Source organism: Boleophthalmus pectinirostris, unplaced genomic scaffold (assembly GCF_026225935.1).
Source record: "Boleophthalmus pectinirostris isolate CB_2022bp ecotype Guang Dong unplaced genomic scaffold, ASM2622593v1 HiC_scaffold_23, whole genome shotgun sequence".
NCBI lineage: Eukaryota > Metazoa > Chordata > Actinopteri > Gobiiformes > Gobiidae > Boleophthalmus > Boleophthalmus pectinirostris.
This window is the reverse complement of record NW_026571207.1, coordinates 12,145,782-12,168,310: the sequence shown is the minus strand read 5'-3', so window position 1 is coordinate 12,168,310 and position 22,529 is coordinate 12,145,782. Positions and strand designations below refer to the sequence as shown.

The window sequence follows — 22,529 nt, the reverse complement described above, 5'->3', positions numbered from 1 at the left end:
TATGGACAAATTACAGTGCAAAACTTAAAATGATTGTACCCAATTATTGTCCATCTAGTCGCGCAAAACGTAGTAGTGCAGACGTATTTTCAAAATGAGATCGCTCCGTGCTGTGTCCATCTAAATATAAAGTGTTTTACTGTTCAAGAATCAGGAAGTGCACTGTTAGCATGTTAGTTGTTGTTGTTGTGAAAGGCACTTATAAACTCATTGGTTAATCATCATTCAGGGTTGATTAGGATGTTAGGAATGTGTTAGGAAAATGAGGTCCACTGCAGAATTGTTTAAAATGTATTTTATAGTTTATTATATTTATGTTTTTTTTATTATTCTATAATTATTTAAAAGCAGTTTATAAGTTATGATAATTTAAGTTACTTTTGTGGGGTCAGTAAGCCAAAGTTGGTCCTCCTGGGGTTCAAAAAACATTGGGCACCTGTGAACTAGCCTATCGTGGCAAAAAAAAAAAAGTATGTATTTGTTTTGTCTGTTTGTTTGTTTGTTTTTTACGCAGTGCTTATAGTACATATTTTTTCTAAACTCTTAACTGTGTGGATAACTAATCTTATTGCTAATTTGATATATATATATTTTTTTATTAATAGTACATTACAAAACTCTTACAACTTACAAAAACTAGTCCACAAATTCACCAAATCCTCTTTCCTCAGACGGTATATAAAAACCAATACAACTTCAAGTAGCACTAGCAACAGAGTACATGTGGATAAAGGTACGGATTTGGCAAAACAGCTAGCAGCAAACCTCTTGATGAAATATTCAGTGAAACATCCAGGAGGACCATTCAACTATTTGCTTCTAATGGAATCCAGATTTTTTTTTAGTTCACTCCAAACTTCCTGTTTTGAAACAATGTTGGCCTGACCCCGCGTGGATGTCGACATAGCCCCATGTTCAAGTGTGCAGAATGTTAAAGGACCGTGGACTGTGAGACAGAGTTGGCTTAAACTCAAGAAATGTACATAAACGTGAAAAATTTAAATTTGAATGCACGCAATTAGCAAATCACCAAAACCATACCTTAATTTCCCACACAAACAACAAAATATATTGATTATTCTGCACAAAAACTAACTCTGTAGTTTAGATTTGTTTAAACATTCTTCTTGTATTACTTTGTCGGCTCAGATTTCAGTCTTGGATACGTCAAAAATGCGAACGTTGAACAGAATCCTTTTAATTAAAACATGAACCGCAAATCTAATCCCAATCAGACAATTAGCAAGTAAAGGCAACTTAATATAACATATAAAAGGCCACATATAACAACAACAGGTGAGATGAAACAAAAAAAAAAACTCTTAATTAGTATAAAAAGCAGAAGTAGAGCTTAACAATTTGTGGAAAAATTTGAATTGGGATTTTTGTGACCAATGCAATAAGATTTGCAATTTAAGTTCAGAATTTAAACACGTCTAGGAGCATTGACAAAAAGTCTGAAATAGGATCTGACAAATGAAAACTAGAATCACATTTCAGAACATGTTTGGACAGATCGAAACCACAGGCAGAGTTTGTCAGATACTCCCTCAAACTTTTAGTCAATTCTCCTGGACACGTATAAATTCTGAACTTAAATTGCAAATCTTATTGCAGTTGGAATCCTTGTCAGAAAAATAGCAATTTGAATATTTGCCTAAATTGTTCAGCCCTACTTCTACTTTGTAGACTAATTAAGAGTTTTTTGTTTCATCTTACATTTTGTTGTTATATAAAATGACTGTTTTGTTACATAAAATTACTGTTTTGGGCATAATGCCACTTTGTTTACCAGGGGTGTAAGAAAAATACACAACGCACAATTCTTAAATCGATACAAAATGCATCCGAATAGATTTTTTAAATAATATTTTTCACTAAAATTCATTATATACATTCACTGTTCTCATGATTTAAAACTTTTAGTATATTTTTTTCATACGATTTTGTTGTCGTGAAGGTGTAGATGACTATATTATTAGAAGTAATAACTGATAATTTGCAATATATAAGCCACTGTTTTAGTATGAGGATATATTATTTTTTTGGCCAAATTGTGACATCTGCCTAACTTTACTATCCGACCACTGCTGCATCACCCTGCCTTATTGCCTATGTCCTCAGCCTATCAAAACGCTTGTTAGAGTTTAAAATCACTGCCTGCCTTAGTCATCTCTATACAATATCAATTAAAAAAAATAACAATGTGCCTGCTAAAAAGGTTAGTTTTTTCTTCTTTTCCAAAAACATTCAAATATGACTTAGGCAACTATGCTATTAGGCTAACGATATATCGAATCGTGACATGCATATCATGATATGTACCGTATCGTCAGACTCAATGCACACCTCCTATTGTTCACAGATGTTGTTTTTGTTTAACTCATTAGTTCACAAACTTTTCAGCATATCTACAAATAGAATGTCATGGGTAAATATGGTTTTAACATGGCCTAAAATGAGACTAAACACAGTAAATAATAATAAAAAATATTAATAACTATATTAACCCAAAACAGGACAGAAACACTAATATATTATGACTTATTTGTGTACCACGAGGCAGAGAAACGCTGGTGAAATCCATACATGCTTTGAGTAATTATGAGTATTTAGGCTGTTCCTGAAAACATGTTTAAGAAAGTTCTGTACAGCCTCGTGGCATCACTAGACCGGTTTGGTAATTCAGGAAGTATCGCTCCAAGTTTCTAAAGCTACACCATCACCAGGCCTATTCTACATAATTTGAAACACAAAAACAACAAAATTAAAGTATGAAAGTATTGTTTGTAGCATCTTTTTCACTCCATGGTGCAGATTAATAGTTCAGCGGATGATTAAACGTAAGATATCTGGGGCAAAGGAGTAGCACACAACTGTTGGAATAGGAAAACGAAAACGGTATATTTCCATAAAATGAGGCAACGGTGGCAGGCTGTGATTGGCTGAAAGTGACAGACAGAAGATAAGAATGAGGAACGACATCCTGTCATTAAGAGTTCATTTCATCAACTATAATATTATAATAGTTTTCATCATTGTTATGTTTTTGCTCACGAAAATGAAAAACAAAAAAACTAAATAAAACTAATAATTTCAATAGTAATAAAAGGAACTAGTGATTAGATCCAAGTTCCACTGACTAAATTTTTATTAAGAATTATTTTACAAAATCTTGCCCAAACCAAAACTTATTTTAGTCCAAAGACTAATATAAATTTCAAATATTTTGTTAAAATTAGCTCTAGGACAGATAACAATTACCTAATACCATCTACTACAGGCATGTCCAAACTATGGCCCGTGGGCCAAATGCGGCCCTCAGACAAATTTTTCTTGGCCCTCGGGCTTCCAGGTGAATTGGCCCAAATTACCTTGCATCAATTAAAAATTAACTTTTTACTGCAAGTTTGTTGAAAATCTACCTCGATAAAGCTGATATATAATTAATTCAATTTAATTTAGTGTGTGGTTTTAAGGATCTTGGCATGAATAAAGTCTGATAGCTCATTCTAATGTGATAAACTTGCACATATTTCAATTATTCACTGTCTTGAGGACCAGTCTACGGCCCTCAATTAACCTTCTGCTTCATCATGTGGCCCTTGATGAAAAAAGTTTGGACACCCCTGGTCTACTATATATTTCTTCTATTTTCTTGGCCTTGGTGATTTATGATTCATCTTTCTTTGTATTTAACTTCACAATTACATATATACCGCTTTGTAATGTCCATTTTTCAACCTTTTTCTTATCTCATTTTACAAGCTTTTTTTTTTTTTGCTGTAAATTGTCAGCTACAGTTGCACATTCACAGAGATAATTAGGGTATAATTTTGTTAAAAGCTCGCGGTGTCACACATCTGGATGCAAACAAACTGCTTGCATTTAGTCCACGCTGCTATAAGACACCATTTCCTTCTCATTAAATACACCACCTGCAATCTAATGCAACAATAACCATAACGCTAAAGAGAAGCAAGATTACAGTCTACGCCACAGCACAGAGCCGAATCAAGATGGCAACCCAAACACTGGCGAGCAGAAAGCATATGAAATGATTATGTAATTATATGATTTAGTGCTAGTCAGAGGAAAATTGGTGGCTATAATGGCTGTGGTAAGGGCAGTCTGTACCTTTAAAATGCCTTTTCTCTTGTGAGATATGGTCTGTGGATGCATACGTTATGTCCGTGTAATATGAGATTTGTAAGATAATGGGAATATAGTGGTTACTGGTTAGAGTCGCTTTCAGATAAAGTCAAACACTTGTCATGAGCCCAAGCTAAAACCATACTTTGGAACATTCTCCATGGATATTAGGGGTGTGCAAAAATATTGAAATATCATATTGTTTAATGTGATGATACAGTATTGATATCATGGCCTGCTGTATCGATATATTTTTATGGTATGTGTTACTAAATTATTTTGTTACACTGCTACATTTTTGTTGCTTGTTCAGAGGAAGGAAACTTGTTTATGTGACACATTTGATATTTTCACTGTTTTGATGATTAAAATGCTTGTTTCATATTAAATTTGCACAAGAAGTGGTTTAACAAAGATTTTTAGTGTCACAGCCATGATTTTGCCTGTTTTTTATTGAACCGTATCAAATCGATTTGAAATATATCGCATTGAATCGAAAATTCATTGTATCCAGATATGTATCGTATCGTGGCCTATGTATCGAGGTATGTATCATATCGGCAACTTCTTAATGATACCCAGCCCTAATGGACATAGATAGATTTTATGAGATACTGTGGATGATTGTGGCCAAAGGAACAATATTTCCATGCCAAATCAGAGTCAGGTTTGTGGAGATGCAATGCAACCCACTCAAGAATAAGGATGCCTGTTTTTCTAAATTCAATTTCAGTGCAATGTTTCAGTATATAGTTGGCATGATGAAAAGCTTTTTGGGGGGGAAGTAGAATTTCTATAGAGTCATTAGCTCTGTTCACAATATTATAATAAATGTAGCATTTCTCTGCACCTACTCCTCCAATCCACCCTGATTCATCAGCCGGATTCACTTCGTGGAAGCCGTCTGACCTCGCAGTGTTAGAATTCATTTGCTTGATGGTAGGCAGGTACTTTTTTCATTTAACCAATCGCTGCTATTTGGTTGTGATGTATGTAATGCGCCGCTAACGAGGCTAATTGGTAGATTAATCTTTTCCCAAATTCAGTAGAAAGAAGGGCGATAACGTCTTTCCCCTTGATAAAATTCACCAAACATTCTCTTTATTCCGGCTTTAAATCTGACGATCTCGGGAATCATTGCCAACACAGACTGTATGGCTCTTCACTGATTGGCTGGTGCCCAAAGTTACACTTCTGGGGTTTGTGCGAAGCGTCTAGTGTACTTCGTTTCCTGACCTAGTTGCTGGAGAGAAATGAACTAGGTGGCGCCAGTCTGGCTACCTCCAATCAGCCTCTACCAAGCTCTGAATGAATGAATCAGTGTATGGACAGAAACAGTTTATTTTTTCTTAAATGCAATATACATGTATTACATTCAACTAGATTCAACTTTAAATAAATCAAGACTTTTTTTAAACACAAAATGTATTCTGACATATCGTATATATCGATATAATGCGTATATTCTGATTTCGCCGATTTAATGCAAAGGTGAGCTTGAGTTGAGTTGTTTTATTTTTTATTGAAAACAAGGCAACATGTATTATTTATTTATTTATTTAACAGTTATATTATTATTTTTGTATACCGGGATTTTTTTTAAATGTCGCAGAAGCACTTTGTTCCTACATGAACAGCCTCTTTCAATAAATTCAATAAAAAAATTCAATAAAAAATGACCTTGTGGAATTTGACATATCTGTTTTTGCAGTAAATTTGGCAGGTTATTTTTCCCGTACAGATATCGAGATATATATCGTATATCGAGATGCAGCAAAATATATCGAGACATATTTTTGCTCCATATCGTCCAGCACTACTTTCAAACCATAACTGAGCAACCAGTCAAATAATGATTTTGCATTTTTCCCCACGCAGACACTGGCAAACGACAGAAAGGTGAAATTTATGCAAGCAAATAATTCAATATTACAAGTCCACAACAAGAATCTGATCAGGTACAATGCAGAATGAGTGAGTGTGCATGTTATTGTGTGTGTGTTATTGTGTGTGTGTGTGTTTATGTGTGTGCTCATGTAAGTGTGCATGTTATTGTGTGTGTTCATGTGAGTGTGCATGTTATTGTGTGTGTGTTCATGTGAGTGTGCATGTTATTGTGTGTGTTCATGTGAGTGTGCATGTTATTGTGTGTGTTCATGTGAGTGTGCATGTTATTGTGTGTGTGTTCACGTGAGTGTGCATGTTATTGTGTGTGTGTTCGTGAGTGTGCATGTTATTGTGTGTGTGTGCATGTGTGTGTGTGTGAGTGTGCATGTTATTGTGTGTGTGTTCGTGAGTGTGCATGTTATTGTGTGTGTTCATGTGAGTGTGCATGTTATTGTGTGTGTTCATGTGAGTGTGCATGTTATTGTGTGTGTGTTCATGTGAGTGTGCATGTTATTGTGTGTGTGTTCATGTGAGTGTGCATGTTATTGTGTGTGTGTTCGTGAGTGTGCATGTTATTGTGTGTGTTCATGTGAGTGTGCATGTTATTGTGTGTGTGTTCATGTGAGTGTGCATGTTATTGTGTGTGTGTTCATGTGAGTGTGCATGTTATTGTGTGTGTGTTCATGTGAGTGTGCATGTTATTGTGTGTGTTCATGTGAGTGTGCATGTTATTGTGTGTGTGTTCACGTGAGTGTGCATGTTATTGTGTGTGTGTTCATGTGAGTGTGCATGTTATTGTGTGTGTGTTCATGTGAGTGTGCATGTTATTGTGTGTGTGTTCATGTGAGTGTGCATGTTATTGTGTGTGTGTTCATGTGAGTGTGCATGTTATTGTGTGTGTGTTCATGTGAGTGTGCATGTTATTGTGTGTGTGTTCACGTGAGTGTGCATGTTATTGTGTGTGTGTTCATGTGAGTGTGCATGTTATTGTGTGTGTGTTCACGTGAGTGTGCATGTTATTGTGTGTGTGTTCATGTGAGTGTGCATGTTATTGTGTGTGTTTCATGTGAGTGTGCATTATTATTGTGTGTGTTCATGTGATGTGCATGTTATTGTGTGTGTGTCATGTGAGTGTGCATGTTATGTGTGTGTGCTCATGTGAGTGTGCATGTTATTGTGTGTGTGTTCGTGAGTGTGCATGTTATTGTGTGTGTGTTCGTGAGTGTGCATGTTATTGTGTGTGTGTTCATGTGAGTGTGCATGTTATTGTGTGTGTTCATGTGAGTGTGCATGTTATTGTGTGTGTGTTCATGTGAGTGTGCATGTTATTGTGTGTTGTGTTCATGTGAGTGTGCATGTTATGTGTGTGTGTGTTCATGTGAGTGTGATGTTATTGTGTGTGTTCATGTGTGTGTGTGCATGTTATTGTGTGTGTGTCATGTGAGTGTGCATGTTATTGTGTGTGTGTTCGTGAGTGTGCATGTTATTGTGTGTGTGTTCATGTGAGTGTGCATGTTATTGTGTGTGTGTTCATGTGAGTGTGCATGTTATTGTGTGTGTGTTCATGTGAGTGTGCATGTTTATTGTGTGTGTGTTCATGTGAGTGTGCATGTTATTGTGTGTGTGTTCATGTGAGTGTGCATGTTATTGTGTGTGTGTTCATGTGAGTGTGCATGTTATTGTGTGTGTGTGTGTGTGCATGTGTGAGTGTGTGCATGTTATTGTGTGTGTCATTATGTGTGTGCATGTAATTGTTATTGTGTGTGTGTGCGTGACTGTTTCCGTGTGTGTGTATGTTACAGAGTGCGTACACGTGTGTGTGCGCACAGGGGGTGGAGGTGGTGTATGTGTGTATGTGTGTGTGGGGGGGGGTGCAGTGGTGCTGGTGGAGTCTGGTCCACTGGGGCTTAGACCACTGCACATGAATAATGCATGAGAGCGCCCGCTGCATCTCAGCAACATTTCCTCTCTCTCTCTTTTTCTCTCTCACGAACTCGCTCACTCCCTCCTCTCTCGCTTCCTAGCTCTTGCTCTTTCTCACTCTCTCAATCTTCTCTCTCTCCCTAGCTCTTTCTCGCTTTCTCACTCTCTCATTCTTCTCTCTCTCTCTCTGCCTAGCTCTTGCTTTCTTTCACACTCTCTCACTAATTCAGTCACTCACTTCTCTCTTGCACTATCTCACTCCCCCTCACTAACTCCATCACTCACTCCTCTCTCTCCCTAGCTCTTTCTCACTCTCATTCCTCTCTCTCCCTCAATCGTTCTCACTAATTCAGTCACTTGTCTCTCTCTCTCTCTCTTTTTCACACTCTCTCATTCCTCTCTCTCTCTCTTTCCCTAGCTCTTTCTCGCTTTCACACTCTCTCATTCTTTTCTCTTTCTCCCTCACTCTCACTAATTCAGTGACTCCTCTCTCTCTCACTCACTCTCACTAATTCCGTCACTCACTCCTCTGTCTCTCACTCTCTCTCATTTCTTTCTCTCCCTCACTCGGTCTCACAAATCCAGTCTCTCACTTCTCTCTCTCTCTTTAGCTCTTTCTCACTCTCTCATTCTCCCTCACTCGCTCTCACTAATTCAATCACTCGCTTCTCTATCCCTAGCTCTTTCTCACTCTCTCATTCCTCTCTTTCTCTCCCTCCCTCACTCTCACTAATTCAGTCACTCTTCTCTCTCTTATTCCTCTTTCTCTCACTCACTCTCATCAACTCGGTCACTCACTCCTCTGTCTCTCACTCTCTCATTCCTCTCTCGCTGTCACTAATTCGGTCACTCACTCGCTCCCTCTCTTTTTCTCATTCCTCTCTCCCCGTCACTCAGTCTCTAACTCGCTCCTCTCTTTCTTTCCCTCACTGTCACTGCTCACCCGCTATTCTCTCACTTGCTCGTTGCTCCTTAAACTTAGGAAAGTCAGCAGCACTTATAGGCCTGTGCTACCTCAGCTGGAGCGGCCGAGCAAAACGATTCACCAATCAACGGTAATATTTATCTTTAGAGCTGGGTATCATTAAGAAGTTGCCGATACGATACATACCTCGATACAAACCTCGATACATACTTTGATACATAGGCCATGATACGATACATACTTCATTACATACTTTGATACAAAGGCCATGATACGATACATACTTCGATACATATTTCGGTACATACATCAATGCATACTTCGATACATACCTCGCTATATACTTCAATACGTACTTCAATACATACTTCGATACATATCTCATTGTATACGTCAATACATACCTCGATACATACTTCGATACATACTTCGATACATACCTCGATACATACTTCGATACATACCTCGATACATACTTCGATACATACTTTGAAACATATCTCGATACATACTTCGATACATACCTCGATACATACTTCGATACATACTTCGATACATACATCAATACATACTTCGATACATACCTCGATACATACTTCAATACATAGGCTATGATATGATACATACTTCGATACATACCTCGATACATACTTTGATACATACATCAATACATACTTCGATACATACCTCGATACATACTTCAATACATAGGCTATGATATGATACATACTTAGTTACATACCTTGATACATACTTCAATATATACCTCGATACATAGGGCATGATACGATACATATCTCGATACAGTGCACTTTCAATTTGATACAATATATTTCAAAACGATTTGATACAGTTCAAAACAATATAATATCTAAATCATGGCTGTGATACTAAAAGTCTCTGTTAAACCATTTCTCGTGAAAAGTTAATATGAAACACACCCATTTTAATCGTCAAAACAGTGAATACGTCAAATCTGTTGCATAAAGGAGTTTCCTTCCTCCAAACAAAAATGTAGCACTGTAACAAAATAATTTTGTAAAATATACCAAAAAATAGTCACTCAGCCCACGATATCGATACTGTGTCATCACATTAAACGGTACGATATATAGATATTTCAATATTTATCATGCATGTTTACAATGAGAAAACTAATTTAGGATTTGAACCTGAAACTTTGCAGGAATAGATAAAATTATAAGAAATGTCCAAAATGTTCGTAAGAAAGGTAAGAATCTATCATACTTATGAATAAATTGTAATCTATTTGTGTAAAGATTGTGTGTTTTTAATATATGTAATATTTTGTGATTTCAGCCAAGCGTGATGGATGAATTTAACTAATTGTTTATGGAACAAACCATTCTGCACTGGAGCACTGTAACACTTTATTTTGTAATTTTGTTTTTAATGTGTTTATTGTACATAATGTGGCTGAATTAAAGGTGAAATGTTGGACCTGCCTCTCAAATCTGCATAACAATTTTAACTACAGGTATGAATAAGGCAACCTAACCTAACCTAGAATTTCATTACAAGTTCGATATGGATTAAATATACATGTAATCTCTGAGATTATTCCTTGCTTTGAAACGTGTTTTTTGTTGTTTTTTACACTGAAAGCACATATTGCAAGCAGCCACGTGACTTAGCCCTCAGGCAGATTTGAGTCGACAATATGGTCAGTGGACGAATGCTTGTACTGTCACAGAAACAAACAAACAAAAATATTTTAAAAGAATAATAATATTTTAAAAAATGACAAATAACACATCATTATTCCATATACAATGATATTTACCATGGGTCTATACTTGAAAAATCTCGTTGACTATTACAATATGTTGCAGCATTATGCTAAAACTCAGAGGGAACCTTTGCTCTGTTTCAGCATCTTGCATAACAAAGCTACAGCTATTTAACACTTTTAAATCTTCATACATATAACAATAAGAAGTGCAGCTTTTCTAGAATACAGTGAAAGTTCTCACGACATCTCAATAAATAATAATCTATGAAGTGAATACAGTAACAATACTCTGATACAGACACAAAGTACACAATACCCACTACATGTATTTCGGATTACTATAGCCATTTCCAGCTTAGAGTATGTCAGTACAACAACAACTTCATCAAAACTTTATATATTAGAGTGGGTTAGGGTTAGGCTTTGTCCCAACTGGTTCAACAGGATTTACAACAACTGACATCTTGGCCTGACTGAAATGACTCACTGCAAGTCTAGATCACAAATTTCTCCAAAAACAAATATACAACAATAAACAATTTGCCCGAGTCCACATTTTAAACATGTCGTAACAGATTTTTACCATCTTAAAACAGAGCTACTCCATTTTAAGCAGTTTGTAGTCGTACGAATTTATTCTAAGCATCATAGTTATTCACCACTATGAGTTTCTGAGCACTTTTCAAAACTTTCCGAAACCACACTACTAAATGCTCACAACAACTACCATGCTAACACGCACTTTATGATTCTGACATATTTTGTAGAGAGAGGCCTGAAATCTCCAACAGAGGCCAATATTTTGTTTTGTATGGTCTGCTGCGTAAAAACTACACACAAAGCTTTATTTGAACACTTTAATGTGAAGAGATAACTGCACAAAATGTGACTATCCTGCTCTTTTATAAGTTTGTGGTAAGAAAAAAGGGGGCTGTGGGTGAGTTTGTAGTGAATTTAAATGTCAGAATTTGAGGATAATAATCAAAATTGGTCCAATATTTCGGCAGAGCTTATCATTTCCTCTGGATTCCAAACAATTTGTATCAATCGATCACTAATATTTTGACCTCAAGAGCTGCTAAAATAATACATGTGTACTGGGGCAATACAAATAGCGCACATGGGGAGAAAAAAAAAAAAAAGCAGATACAGACACTTTAATTTCTCAATTTGTCCTTAACCGGCATGCTATAAGGAACAAGTCTGAGCTGGCTGCCAACGCTAAGCGGAGTGTATTAATATTTAAAGGCACATGCAAATTCCGCCATGTGGGCAGTGTTTTCAAAGTGGCCGGGTCACGTTCGGCTGATTTGGATAAATATTACATGATTAGTGTTTAATGGAGGCATATAGAAACATCTCATCTTCATTGACCCCTGGCCTGAGAATTAGAGCAACTTCAACTGCCCCTGTAAAGCACGGGGAAAGGGGGGTGTATAACTCTTTGTATAGACATTTGGACATACAGGCCAGTATACGGTTGAACAATTAAGAGTCCAGTACCCAATTTTTTCCATGTAATTGAGCATAATTTGGCAAGCCCCAGTTGTGTAATATCTGCATCTTAAGCATTTTATTGTTCGATCATGGAAGTGCAACTGTTCGCATGCTAGTTGTTGTTACCGTTAAAACTTCGCTTCTGACAGTTGTGAAAAGTGCTTATAAACTCATCACAGTGAATAATTAAGATGCTCAGAATGCGTAAGGTAAGTGAGCATTAACTTTGGACCACTGCAAACCGTCTGGACAGTAAATAAAAATCCAGTAGAGCACTTTTTATTAAATTTTAATTGAGACAGAGATTCAGTCATTTCTAATTTTCAATGATTAGTTTGGGCCTTTTTAATCGAGAGGTCTACAGTCAATCCTCTGTTAGTAAAAAGATATGGTTTGGAGCAGAGTTTAGACTTAGTAGGAAAATGGCAGCGATGGCAATGTGGCTGTATTGTTTATTTTAAGGAAATGAAAATAGAAAGTTTTTTATTTTTTAGACCAAAGACCAAAATTGGAATTGAAAATCATGATCAATCAAAATACTATGTTGCCCAGTCAAGCCAAATACATTTTAGGCAACTATTTAATTCCTTATTCCTGATAGAGCACTGTAGTTTCTTACTTATAATTGTTTAGTTTTTCAGCAATTAGTGTGTACATCTGTCAGTCATATTCTGCACTCAAATGAATGAAATATCAAATTAAAATCTCAATTTGAATAGTAACAATTTGCAAGTCAAAAAGGCTGCAATTGTTTAGATACTATAATGTCCTGAGTAGTGAACGAATGAAAAAACAGACGTGAATCATGCAGTACTGTAAAACATTCCAGTGTTTCACATTACATATAGGAGAAGACGATGACCCCACATATTCTAAAATAGTCCTGCATAGTCTAAAATAAACTGGACTACATATTGGCATAGCAAAATTAGACTTTGTTGCTCAGTGCATTACAGGGTTCCCACTCTTTTTCACTGACAAAATTTCAAAAACTTTTTCATGATTTTAATGACCTAAAGTGAATTTTCCATTACTTTACGGCACACTACATGTGTAGAACTGATCATACTTTTAGGGATAAATATGAAATGTTAACCCTTTCCACTCACATTATGATTTGGTTTTATAGTTTTTTGACATTCAAAATACTGTCAGTGCATTTATTGTAATTTCTTTTAAACAAAAGGTGCATACGCTCGGAAATAATCATAATAGCCTAATGATAACTCATCAGAATGAAAAAGTTACTAAAATTCCATTACTTTTCCAAAACTTTCATTGAATTTACAAAATTCCATGACTTTTCTTGGCCTGGAAAATGACATTGTCAATTTCCATGACTTTTCCAGTATTTCCATTACCGTGGAAACCCTGGCATTACTATAAACTAATAAAAGAGACTACACTGGATAAAAAATTACTATTTAAAAATTAAATATACACAGTGAGTGACATTTAAACTTCACAAACTGAATAAGATTTTTTTTTTTTTAAATCATAGACAAAAGACAAAATCTATAGGAAACAAATCTGAATGCCAGTAGCCAAGTTAAAAATATGAACTGTGAACTGAATCTGGATTTTAACATTATACAAGACAAGACTGCACTACTCATGAGCCAAATCATAATTAGATATATTTACATGACAAGTTATTACAAGTTGACAACTTAATAGTCTTGAGAAGATAACATTTGATTAAATATAGTGTTAAGTTGGTGTGAAATATGTCAATCAATTTATAAATAATTACAATCTCAAGTTTCACAAGCAAATCACAAAGGCTTCAAGTGTTGTCATGTGTTTTTGTACAAACGAGTCATAAAATATTTTGGCTACAAGTATCACCAGGGCATCAACAAAAACAGGACTAAACTCTGGCTTATTTTTTCTAAATTTGTCTACTCGTAATAAGAATCGAAATCAGATCAGTGATCCAGGTAAGCACCACAGTGGTCCATGGGCATATACTAGTCTATGTGCTCTGATACAGCTCAAGATCATTCTAAAACTGTTCAGACAAGGTTTATTTCTGTCTTGTGAATGTGAATCATCAACTATCTAGATTCGATAGTAGTTTTAATATTGTTTAGTATATGATTTTTGATACTTTTGACAACACTAAACCACTCTTTTTCACTTCACAATTTCACATTTTTCCCAAATTTGTCTCCTAATATGAAAATCAGGTCTTCTCAATCCAAAATAATTGCTAGCTTTACGACAAGGCAACCAAACCAGTCAACCAAAACATATTGATAAAGCACCTCACACACCATCAATAACATACGCTGAATAGCTTTTGCTGAATTTAAGCTTTTATGTAAATAGCGTATGTAAAATTATGCAAAAACATCCCTCTATGTGATAACAAATGCAAATGCTTGCTGCATATGGAAACTTTGCGTATTTTACTCGCAAGCTATTTCTCTGCAATGTTAAATTTTTACATAAATAGTACAGTATCCTCTTATAATATCTTAGTAAATTGCGCTTGTACAAGGTGAAAATCAAATATTAAAGTCTGGCAGAATCTTGCATAGCAGGTTTGTGACATTTACAGAAACTATGGCACAGGCATGCTGCACTTCTGGTTAACTGTACTGTATGAGGAACTGCAATATTGTTGTTTATACAGAAAAGAGTTGACAATGAGCTTAGTATATTCCTCTTTCATACTGTGAGTTAATCTATGAACATTTTTCTTTATAAGTCACTTTGTTTATTTATTCTGTCAATATGCTGTACTGTAGAACCAGTTATACCCACTTACTGAGCAGTTTTGTAATCTTATAGTTCCAGTCTGCTTGCACAATGTTGCATTTGACAGTATTATTATAATTTTTACTCCTTTGTGTGTCTTAATTTTAAAAGTACGTTTAAATATTGTAGTATTTTTGTTGCATATTTTTTTATTCTAATGTTCTTATACTTTGTTTTCCGATCCTAAACGTTCCCCGTTGTGGGACAAATAAAGGAAAGCTATTCTAAAGGAAATGTCTTATTATTCAAAGTAATAAATGTTTAGAAATTATTTATATGTGTCTGTTGATTTAAGAAAGAGAAATTATGTATGACAACAACGTACTACACCTGATATTCAATATGTACTAAGGGTCTAAGGGCTTTTAAATAATAACCTAAATGCTTTAACAATTCCTTTGTTTTGTGAGAATAACATGTTGAGACGAGTTTAAAAATGAAACGAAAGAGTAAAAATTACATGCTAGTCTATTTAACAAATCCATACAACCTAAAATAGTTTCTCATTTTGGGTTAATATACTTGAGACAATTGAGACTGCATCCTAGAATCTAATGTGAAATGTGCACCACATGACTTAGCTTAATTCACAGTTAGAACATTTTGTTTTTAAATTAATCTCTTGAGAATGAGGACACTGAAATAAAGAAAATTACTTAAAATGCATCCATTATAATGAATAAAAGTCATGGCAGAGTTGAGGTTAAAAACTTCAACCTACTCTGAATTAATTGTTAAGTAAAATATCTGCTCAATACCTATAATAACACATTTCTTTTCATGCCACATAACAGTATTTTTATAATAATGGATTTTAATCATTGTCCAATCGCTAATTAATGCGTAGCACTGATTTAGACGCGTTACGCACAGATAGTACAGAAGTCACGTCAAAGTTCCGATCAAACTCGTGTCTTTGCGAACTTCATCCCATTTGAAAACATTGCCACGTGAAATAGCACACTTATTAACAATCAATTCATCTTTACGCTTACGTCTTCTAAACACACACGCATTTTGGCAGCACGCTGAGTTCACGTTACCGCTTCTCACTTCAAGAATGTTTGGCACTTTTGGCACCACGTCTCCAGGTCAGTTTTGCGCCTAAATTTCTCCCCGCATCCCAGCCTCCTTCCCCCGGTAAACAGCCTCGTTCGCCCCGGTGCTGTGTCGGTGCAGAGTTGCCTACCTCGGTGCGCGCTTGCAGCCGCTTGTTCATCTCATAGATCCGGTACTCCGGCTGGACCATGTAGGGCGAGTGCCTCCGGTAGAACGGTCCGAACGGGGACGAGTAGAAGGGGTCGTGGCTCGGGTTGGACATGGTGGTAGTAGCGGTGGAGATGGTCGCGGAGCTCGTCGGGGTTTCAGCATCCAGAAGCGGGCACGGCCGTGGCGGAGGAGCGCATGGGAGCGGAGAGCGCGGCGGTCGGGTCAGGTCTGGCGAACGGAGGGAAGGCTGAGAGAGAGAACGACACAGAGAGAAAGAGGAAGAGAGAAAGAGAGAGAGAGCGAGATTGGAGTTCCACCGCGGAGAGAGGAGAGCAGCAGTCGCCGAGGCTCAGCTGCACTGTGCCAGGCTGGCCCCTTCGCTCCGCCGCTATAGCGTGGAGCCCGGAGGAGGAGGGAGAGACCGGAGGGAGGAGGAGGGAGGGGGGGCCGAGTGAATGTGGTGTGGTGCGGGGTGGTGGTGGTGGAGGAGGAAGAGGAGGAGGAGGAGGGAGAGTTTCCTGTTCCCCGAAGACCCACGCGCGGTTGTTCGGAGCTCTCCTGCAAAGTTCAAGTCGAGACGAAGAGAGTGAGTGCGCGCTGCATGTGCGGAAGAGAAGGCTGCTCTGCTCTGCGTCGCGCACCACAATGTCGCTTTGGTTTTTAGTAGCACAACCGAGCTTGCATATCGTCAAAGTGCGTGTTTTCTGTGTGAAACGCACTGCAATAGGACTTAAGTTACATGCAACGTTCATTCTTGCAATAACATAAAAACTAGGGCTACATCTGTTGTTGATATTGAAGGCTTAGAATAAAAAAAAAAAAAAAAGCGCAATGGTTTTCCAATAACAGCAAGAAAGAAAAAAATGTCAAACGTATTTTAAGTTTAACCTATTTTCCATAACACCTAAACTGACAAAAACAAAAAGGTAAATTAATTGTTACCCCAATGTAAACTTCTATGTAAAAACTTTTTAAAGTGACAAATGTAGGCCTACTTACTTTCTTGGAGCACGTGTGGTCGGATAATGGCGCCAAGTTGAGGGTCTACTTTCTTCCATTTACTGCACTGAAATATAGCCAAAAAAAACGCAATTCTCATCCAGGGTATACTTTATATTTATTTTATATGTAGTTATTCGACTTTAACGTTGAAAATATCAAGACGAGAAAGGAATAACATACACATTTTATTTTCGTTGCTCACCTGAAGTCCAAGAAGCGCGGTTAGCCTGGGCACATGACAATTAGGACCAGCAAGGACCTATGAAAGTGTCTTTATCTGCCTGTATGGGTCTTCTGCATATCTCCTGAATAAAACTTTCTAGTGCTCAAAAATCCTTGATACAAATAATTAAATAAATAGTCATAAATTGTAGTAGTAATATGGTTGTTACAAAATAATTAGAAGAAATCATATTACTAATTGGTCCAGTATTTAAAGGTTCTGTATAAGGCAAAATTGACTGACGTGAGCTTTAAGCCAGGTTAAAATGCTGTTACCTCATCAAAAACATACCCGAAATTTTGTATTACTGTATTATTAGTCTGTCTACTAGCCAGGCTGGCGCCACCTAGTGCCTTGTTATGATTTTAATGTATTTCTTATTCTGTAAAGCACTTTGAATTACTTTGTGTACGAATTTGCTATACAAATAAACTTCTTGCTTGCCTCCACTCAATTTCATTTCTCTCCAGCGACTAGGTCAGGAATCGGAATACACTAGACGGTTTGCAACTACACCGGTGCGAGTCTGGGCACCAACCAATCAGCGAAGAGCCATACAGTCAGTGTTGGCAATGATTCTCGAGATTGAGTGTTTAAAGCCGAAACAAAGAGAATGTTTGGTGAACTTTATTAAGGGGAAAGAAGTTATTACCCTTCTTCCTACGGGATTTGAGAAAAGCTTAATATACCAGTTAGGCAAATAGCAGCGATTGGTTAAATAAAAAAATGTACTTGCCTACCATCAAGCTAACAAATTCTAACACTGCGAGGTCAGACAGTTTCTACGAAATGAAACCGGCAGATGAATCAGGCTAACTGTCTATGCCTCTCAGGTTCAAAATGCTCTGTTCCACCTTGTGATGTCATGAAGTGATAGTTTTCAAGTTAACAGCTGTCCTTTTGCCTTTCGTTTAGTAAAGATTGGATATTACAACAACTAAATATGCAGGGTTTGTGTGTTAAGCATGTGGAAATGAAGCAAAACTCAACTCCAGGTATGTTTGTGGTGAGGAAATAACACTGTAACATAGACAGAAAATGAAATATGGGCCCTTTAAAGGAGTATCAAGGTATTTTGGCACATAGCCTATAACTTCCATCTAAACCATATTCTGTAAGATCTCCCTCCATGGGCTATTACTCTGGCTATGATTGCACTATCACCATAAATGTTATTCAGAATAACACAGATAAATAAGGAAGAGGAAGGAATAAATATTTAATCAAAAACTTAGGTTGAGTGATGGAAGACAATTTCACCAAGGTGCATAATGTAACCTATCTGATGCGGATGCTGTGGACCATCATCTCCTTGTTTCCATAGAGCTGCTTTTCCTTTTTCCCATGCTTTGCCTTTAATGTTCCACAGTACCACTTTAAAGGTGCACTGTGTAACTTTTCTGGTGGAGGGTCTGCCATCTGAATCCGTCTCCATGAAGCTCAAAATTCCCTTTTTCAACTTGTCATGTCATGTAGTGGTAGTTTTCAAGTTAACAGTTACTTTTTATATTTTTTTTTCAGTCAAGATTGGCAATTCCAAGGCTAAAATTATTGAAATGATTCTAGTGAAGACTTATGGAGTTTAAAAGCAGAGTGGAGTGCTTCCCACATGACATCACAAGGTGGGATAGAGTGGTTTCAAATTGAGAGAAGAACTCGGCCTGAACATGTGTGAATGAAACAAAACACAATTCCAGGTATGCTTTTGCAATGAAGAAACAACATAGCGTAATAGTCCAGTATGTCTGAGTTTTCTTATAAAAAATTTAGTCCTAAGTTATTTATTCCCTTGCCTTATGCGTTTTGAGCATCCTAATTTTTCACTGTGATTAGTTTATGAGCACTTTTCACAATTCTGGGATCAAAAGCTAAAACAACTAGCATTGAAATGTGTACTTCCTGATTATTGACCTTTCTTGTGATGTTATTGCTTTGTCTGGGATGTTTAAACAAATATATGTTGTATTTATTCAATTACAGGGGTTTTTGATTCTCAGAGCTACCTCAAAAACATGCATTATTACTGGGAGCAGGTCCACTTCTCCACAGATCTGACCCGTGATTTGGCCCAGTGATGTCCTCCATGGAGATAGTTAAATTAAATGTGACACTGTAGATCATTTCAGGGTAAAAAACAACAACATGGGGTCGAAGTGATAGATCCTCTGCCAGAAAGGTCACACAGTGCACCTTTAAATAAACAATTTGCATCTTGCATTTGTTCAGTTCATATTGCTGTTTTTATTGCTAAAATGCCTCATTCTGATGGGTTGCCTCTCCACAGATCTGACTCGTAACTTGTGAGCGGGGTAGTGGTGGCGTCACCGCTTTGTCTGCAAGAAGAGAGATGAGTTAATGCCATTCAGTGAAACAGCAGGCACAATAAAATCGCCATGGAGACAAGGAGTTAATGCCAGTGCAGAAAATAGTCTCCTGAAAAGTTACAGTTCAGACAGTAGATTTACAGTAACCTTTCAGAAGAGCAGCACCACTGCCCCAAGAGGACAAACTGAGAACTGCAGGAGAAGATAAGACGCCTGTATTGATCAGATTATGCTCTTAATGTTGTCTGGAAGTATAATGAGTAATACATAGAACTGCATTTGTATATAGTTTTTATCATAATTTAATAACATTTTATCACTTATATGTTTAAATGGTTATATTCAAGGCAGGTATTATATTCACAAGAAAATTCACAAAAGTTGAAATATTTTTATGTATTACAGTCTACGCCAGTCATCCTGTAATAAAGTAATATTTGCAACAACAATGGACATTTTTCCTCTGTATCTAATTTTAAAGGCACTGTACCAATTTTTACTGCATTTAAAATGAAATGCGAAAAACGGGATTTGTTCATTTTAAACTATTTGCAGTGGTCCAGAATTCTTCCTCACTTACCTTACGCATCTCGAGCGTCCTAATTATTCACCATAATGAGTTTCTAAGCGCTGTCCACAACTTTCAGAGCCCAGATTGGAGTTTTAACCTCAACTAGCAAGCTAACATGCTCTTCCTGATTCTCAGACAATATAAAAGTGTTCATAATTTGATACAGGGGACAAAACCTTTTAACACAATATGAAAATGGCTCCTGCGTAAATGTTTTATGCTTTTGTGTTTTAGCCAAATCTATAGTCGCAACTGCAATTCCACAAACACATAAGCCTTACATTTCTCCTTGGGGATTAATAAAGTGAATTGAGTTGTGAACATCTACAGTAGCCCTGAAGGGACATGCTAACCAAGTGAACATATTGATATATTGATTTCTCTTTCCATGGATCTCTTAAATCTTTATGGGAGACAATGTATTAAAATCATAGAATACAACATTTTTTCTTTGCCCTCAGTTTGACCTCACAGGCAAATTTGAGGACAGTAGAATAATTAATGTTGAATTATACTTATCATGATTATTTGTGTAAACACTTTCCACACTGGCATAGCGGTTAGTGCAACTGCCCTTTACTGAGGAGGTTACGAGTTTGATTCTAAGGCCAGACACTTCACATTTTGTTCCAGATTCTTTCTTCTATCTCAGCCTACATAGTGAATATTAAAAGTTTGCTGCAGTTGTTGGTTACGTGAGAAAGTCAGAAATGTAAAGATGATTTAAAGGTGCACCGCGCAACTTTTCCAGTCTAGTTTGTCTCCATGGAAATGTTATTGCTTTGTCTAGAATGTTCCACAGTATAGATTAAACTTAACTATCACGAGGTAGACAAAGAGGTTGCAGCACAAAGCTACATTACAGTTCAGATCTGTGGAGAGTCACCCCTGTTCACAGAAGGAATTTTTGAATTTCTGAGCAATGGAAACACTTGCAATGTATAAATGCTAGATGAATATTTTTAATGTCATATCCTGGAACATTTCAGGCAAAGCAATAACATCTCCATGGAAACAAGCAGGCAGCCATTTAGTTTGTTAAATGACGCCTCTAAGCAAAATTTTTTTTGTTTTGCCTATAAAGCTCTACCATATAACTTTTAACATTTTTTAAATCTTTTATTTAGATGTTTTTATTTCACAAAAAAACTGAAAAATGCGTGTCACACGTGCAACAACAAAAACCTGGCTCCTATTTGGTTTGGAGGACTTCCTGATCCTGATTTTATTACATGATACATAATAAAAATTATCTAATTAACTAAGTATGGTTTATAGGGGTGTAACGATATCCAAGTCTCGCGATACAGTATTGTCACAGTATGAACCTCACGATACAATATTTATTACGATATCGTGGGAAAGCTCACGATATGGTGGGGAGGCTCATGATAGGGATATAACAATATTCAAGTCTCTCAGTACAAGTACAATATTTTCACGATATACATCTCACGGTACGATATTTATTGCAATATTTTGTGGAGGCTAAACAGCTACAACTAATAATATGTGACTTTTTCCTCTTAAAATGGCTTGACAAGATTTAATCCAAAGAACTAAGACTTAAAAGTGCTTAGAACTGTTATTTCTTCCTGTAGTCTACACTGAAATGGAGCAAAGGATCATGGTCTATGTAGTTCCCTCTGTCTTTTTTTAGCTATTGCTGCACCATAACTCTTAATTTAAGCAAAGACACTTGTAATTCGATATATTGTGATGGTCCACGATATTATTGTGAGAACTTTGACGATACAATATCACAATATTTCGGTTATTGTTACATCCCTAATGGTTTAGTTTTTTGTTTCCTTAAAATCACGCTGGTGCTGGCCCACATAGCATTGGTCATTTGTCATTTCAAAATACGTCTGCTTTTAAATATGGGTCACTACAGGTAGGTTTAGTGTCATAATACTTTTGAAATAAATTTAGTATTTAGCTTCTCTATTGCTTGAACATTGACCCAGCTGAAAATTCTATTAGGGGTAATGACACAATCCCAACTTCTAGTATTTGTATGTATGTACTCTCCCAATCAAAAGTTTTAGAACACCACACTTTTTCCATTTTTTTTTTTTTTTACTGTTTACGGTTTACTGTTGAACAAAACGTATTCTAAACTTTTGATTCATGAAAGTGTCCACCTTTGGCAGATATAACAGCTCAACACACTCATGGCTCGTTCTTTTTACAATAGAAATCAAATATTTTTTAGAAAGATCTTCCCAAGTCTGTTGCAGAAGTTCCCATAAATGTGTGACACTTGTAGGTTGCTTGGCTTTCACTCTTCTGTCCAG

General features: G+C 36.6%; 1 protein-coding gene across 4 annotated transcripts in view; it reads right to left on the bottom strand.

The window, feature by feature from the left end:
• Positions 1-16,459, bottom strand: part of ldb2a (LIM domain binding 2a) — a 173,036-nt gene extending 156,577 nt beyond the window's left edge. For all 4 annotated transcript variants that reach the window (XM_020917635.2, XM_020917636.2, XM_055159519.1 and 1 more), the window contains exon 1: positions 16,090-16,459. In XM_020917635.2, coding sequence (XP_020773294.1) covers positions 16,090-16,221 — 132 coding nt within the window. In that variant the 5' untranslated portion in view covers positions 16,222-16,459. The remainder of the gene's footprint in view (positions 1-16,089) is intronic.
• Between the last annotated feature and the right edge of the window lie 6,070 nt (positions 16,460-22,529).